At 52.6% G+C, this 4,740-nt stretch overlaps 1 protein-coding gene across 1 annotated transcript in view; it reads left to right on the forward strand.

The window, feature by feature from the left end:
- Nucleotides 1-4,740, forward strand: part of CFAP77 (cilia and flagella associated protein 77) — a 169,455-nt gene that overhangs the window by 159,771 nt on the left and 4,944 nt on the right. The window contains exon 4 of the mRNA XM_015407535.1: nt 1,407-1,512. Coding sequence (XP_015263021.1) covers nt 1,407-1,512 — 106 coding nt within the window. The remainder of the gene's footprint in view (nt 1-1,406; nt 1,513-4,740) is intronic.

Here is a 4,740-nt window from a genome sequence, read left to right on the forward strand (position 1 = left end):
TTGCCATTTTCCCGGGGGGGGGGGGCTGGGGCTGGGCCAGAGGCATTGCTTTGCTAGGAGCAAGGGTGGCTCCCGGGGAAGGCTGAGCACCTTCCTGAAAATTTCGGCGGAGGCTAACGCCCCGCCGCCCCCACGAAGATTACGCCTATGTGAAAACTTTGATTTTGGACTTGCCATGGACTAGACATGGGACCCTCCGCATGAATGGTATGTGCTCTATGCATGAGCTATGAGTCCTCCCGAAAATCCGTCTCAGACACGTCGGTTGTTTCGTCAAGGGTATAATTCACTTGCCCTGTCCTGGATGGCCCAGGCAGGCCGGATCTTCTCAGATCTCAGACGCTAAGCAAGGTCGGCTATGATTAAATCTTCGATGGGAGACCCTGGACATCTGAGATCTGACTGTGAACTTAGGCAGGTCACGAGAGGGAGGGCAGGAAGGGTTGCCTCAGTGCTTAGTTCTCGTGGCCCTTTCTTGCCAACCCACGGAAATGCTGATTGCCACTTTGGGGGCAGGAAGCAAGCTGGCCTGGAGATCCTGGAGGGTTTTTGTCGTCTTCTGGGCGTGGAGCAGGGGTCACTGGGGGTGTGGAGGGGGGAGGTACTTGTGTGTTTCCTGCATTGTGCAGGGGGTTGGACTAGATGACCCTGGAGGTCCCTTCCAACTCTGTGATTTTCCCTCGGATGGTCGTGGCCCCGCCCCCAGCGTGCCCAGCGTGGTCGCGTCACTTCAAGCCGCCAGCCGGGAGTTCCCCCACTGCGGCGAAAATAATACTTGGCAACCTGAGTTCATGTGCATACCCCGCTGGTTAAGGATGTCCCCTGATGATCTCATGCCTAGGCAGCCCAGTGCTCACCAGTGCTTTTATACATCTTCAGGGCATTTTTTAGGGCACTAGGTATCCTGTCTCTGGGCTAGGGTTGCCGCCCTGGAGACCTCCTGGAATTACAACTGATCTCCAGATGATATAGATCAGTTCCCTTGGAGAGAATGGCTGCTTTGGCGGGTGGACTCTACGGCATTTATACCCCGTTGCTGAGGCCCCTCTCCTCCCCAAGCTCCACCTCCAAATCTCCAGGAATTTCCAAACCCTGAACTGGCAACCCTATGCTACCCTTTTCCTAGCCCTGCTCCAGTGCCCTCGGCAAGAGCCTGGCTGCATGCATGCAGAAATTAAGCATGTGAAGCTTTTCCCGTCTCTCTGTGCCCAGAAAGGCTTCATGTCAGGGGATTCCAAGAGGCTATGGGGCAGGGCAGGGGCAGGAGAACAGGAGGCAGCCCGCGAGCTTCCGGAGGGGTCCGTCTGCTGGGGCAGTGCAAGAAAGGCGACACTAGATAGCCCCCTTCGGTCTGATCCCGAAAGTCACGTCTTTTCTTTTACCTTTCCCTTCTAAATCTTTCTCAGGCCCTCCACCCCTTTCTTCGACCTGCTCCAGCATAAATACAAAGAGATATGGATGGAACAGCAAAGAGCCGTCATTCGAGCCCAGAAGGAGGAGAAGAAGCAAAAAGTAAGCCCATCTTCTGCGGAGGCAGACGGCTCCCTTCTCTTGGCGGCCAGGCAGTTCTGCCCTGCCTTTTAAATGACTGTTGACCCCAGGGGTCATTTCCTGCAGGAGCAGAGCTCCAGCAGTAAAGAGCCCAGTGGGCGGGCACATGCAACAAGCCCCACCCCCTGCTCCCAGCAGCCCTCAGTCAGAGCAAGAAGCAGCCAGGTAAGCTGCAGAGCTCCCCCCCCCGGCCCCCCGACCAAAAACAGTCCAGTGGGACCTTTAAGACCAAGTTTTTTTCAGGTAGAAGCTCTCCCTCTTCTGCGAGGACAGATCTGCACATGTCCCCCCCTCCAATAGCTAGCAATCCAAAACAGTCCAGTGGAGCCTGAGCAGTGGGTGTTGCCTTCTGACACACTTCCGGTGATCCAAAAAAAGGGGGGAGGGGAAGCCAGTGTACAATGCAAGAAACAAAAAAGAACACCACTAGCAAGAAATAACTCACAAGCAAATAAGCAAGTATATAATGATCAAATAAGCATAACAGCAAGTATAATGTAAATCAAATAAGCATAACAACAAGTATGATATACATCAGAGTCCAAATTGGAGTGCCAATCATCAAATTTTCTGAGCCATAAAAAGCCGACGCGTAATCCGGATGCCTGATGCCGCGTTTCGAATTATTCTTATTCAAGCATGGCTGTCGGCTTTTTATGGCTCAGAAAATTTGATGATTGGCACTCCAATTTGGACTCTGATATTGCTTCTATGCTGGAGAAGACTGTGACTGTTTCTATTATGATTTATTATTGCACTTTGGCCAATTGATTTATATCATACTTGTTGTTATGCTTATTTGATTTACATTATACTTGCTGTTATGCTTATTTGATCATTATATACTTGCTTATTTGCTTGTGAGTTATTTTTTGCTAGTGGTGTTCTTTTTTGTTTCTTACACTTCCGGTGATGTCAGGGGGTGTGGCATATGCAAACAGGTTATGCTGATGAGTTATGCTAATGAGCTCCTGCACCTCTTTTTCTGTGACATGACCCCTGGTTGACCCCATCCCTTGCCTAGTTTTCAGAGGGAGGACAGCGGATGCTTGGAGCTAGGGTCTGGGGCCAGGGGCAGCAATATTTTACAAGAACGACTAGCAGGGAGGCTCACTCCTTCTCCCCACAACCACCATCATCCGGACTCTCAGGCCTACTTCTCGTGTCCCACCAGCTGGCCCCTTCGGCATGGGAGGCCACTCCATATGACTTTATTTATTATTTGTTTAAAGCATTTATTAGCCGCCTTTCTACCTTGCGGCAATCAAGGCAGCTCTGACTATAAATAAAACAAGTTATCAAGCACATAAAAGACAAGGGTTTATTTATGTATTTATTTATTTCTTCAATTTGAGAGCCAGTTTGGTGCAGTGGTTAAGAGCGCGGACTCTAATCTGGGAGAGAACCGGGTTTGATTCCCCACTCCTGGAGGGCCTTCCCATTGCTTGCACTAGGATTGCCATTCCCCCGGGGGGGGGGAGGGGGTTGCCTGCTTTTAGGGCTCCCAATCCACCGTCCCGGATCCAGCAGGCGGGGGGAACCCCACCCCCAAAGCCCCAGGATCGCGCCAATGTGCCCGGCACCATGACGTCACCTGGAAGTGACATCATCGCACCAGGCACGTTGCTGGGGGGGACGCTCTAGCACTCGGCCGAAAAAACTATATGGTACCATAGAGTTTCTGGCTGAACGCTAGAGTGCCCCCCCAGCTATGTGTCTGGCATGATGACGTCACTTCTGCGTGACATCATCATGACGCGCGCACTACACACGTGTGCCATTAGATCCCAGATGGGAAGCCTCATCCCCCCGCTGGCAAAAGGTAGGGACCTGGTAGGGACCCTAGCCCGCACCATTGTATTTCATTTCATTTATACCCCACCTTTCTTCCCAAAGGGGACCCAAAGCAGCTTACATCATTCTCCCTTCCTCTGTCTTTATCCTCACAACAACCCTGTAAGGTAGAATAGACTGAGAGTGTGTGACCGGGCCAGGATCACCCAGTGAGCTTCCATGGCAGATTGGGGATTCAAATCGGGTTGCCGGGTCCCCTCAAAGTTCCCAGCGGGGGACTTTAGGGGGCATTACTGGAGGGGGTGGGGAGTCCCTAACATGATAACGTCACACAGAAGTGACATCATCATCACATTGGGGAGCAGCGCCCCCGTCTCTCCCCAGCAGTGTTTAAAGCCATCCTTTAAATGCTGCTGGGGAGAGGGCGGGGGGAGGCCACACGCCCCTGAATTCCAAGCCCGAATTGCATTTCAAGGCCAGACCCCGGGGGCGCCTGCATTCCAAGCCCCGAAGAGTCAAGTTGGCTTGCGGGCGGGAAGGAGCCCTTCCAAATCGGGCAGCCCCTGCCAAACCAGGGGGTCTGGCAACCCTAGATTCAAAGCAGGGTCTCCCAGTTTCTAATCGGATGCTCTGACCACTACACCACTCTGAGACAAAAAAGAGTCATGGAACAGGAAAGGGCTTTTGAGGCTTAGTCTGACCCCCTTTGAAATGCAGGGAATCCAAAGCTTGAGTATCCCCAACAAATGGCTTGTCCAGTCTGAGCCTGAAGACCTCCTGAGAGGGAGAACCTCCTCCCCTCCCCACTAGGTAACTGGCTCTTAAGTTTCTGTGTTTCTCATGTTCACTCGGATCCTTCCTTCCCATCTATCATGATCCTAGGCCTATAGTAGTGTGGCCTAGGGTCACCAAGTACCTACCTACGAATCGGCGGGGGACACATGCTTCCCTGCCGGAACATTCTTGCGTGTAACACGGCTGCGTCACACCATCCTGTCGCCCAGACGTGACGTAAGCACGCTGGGCACGTAACCGGGCGACACTCTGGCAATGGGGCTGGAAACTCGATGGTACCATTGAGTTTTCAGCCCCATTGCCAGAGTGTCGCCCGGCTACATGCCCACGTCATGTCTGGGCGACCGGATAGTGCAGCGCCTGTGTTTTCCCCGCGGGAATGTTCTTCCCGAGCCGTCCTTCCCGAGCTAAGACAAAAATGTGTGAGCCGGAGGCTAAAAAACTGTGAGCCAGTTCACACTAACTCAGCTTAGAAGGAACACTGGTCCCTTGTCACTTCCCCCCACAGAACAGTAGCTGCTTCTGCACTGGCTTTTCCCTCTGTTGTTTTAGCAAACCCACGATGGCACAGAAATCCCCCTCTGCATTATATTCTGCGGT

Source organism: Gekko japonicus, unplaced genomic scaffold, assembly GCF_001447785.1.
Source record: "Gekko japonicus isolate JY-2015 unplaced genomic scaffold, Gekko_japonicus_V1.1 scaffold955, whole genome shotgun sequence".
NCBI lineage: Eukaryota > Metazoa > Chordata > Lepidosauria > Squamata > Gekkonidae > Gekko > Gekko japonicus.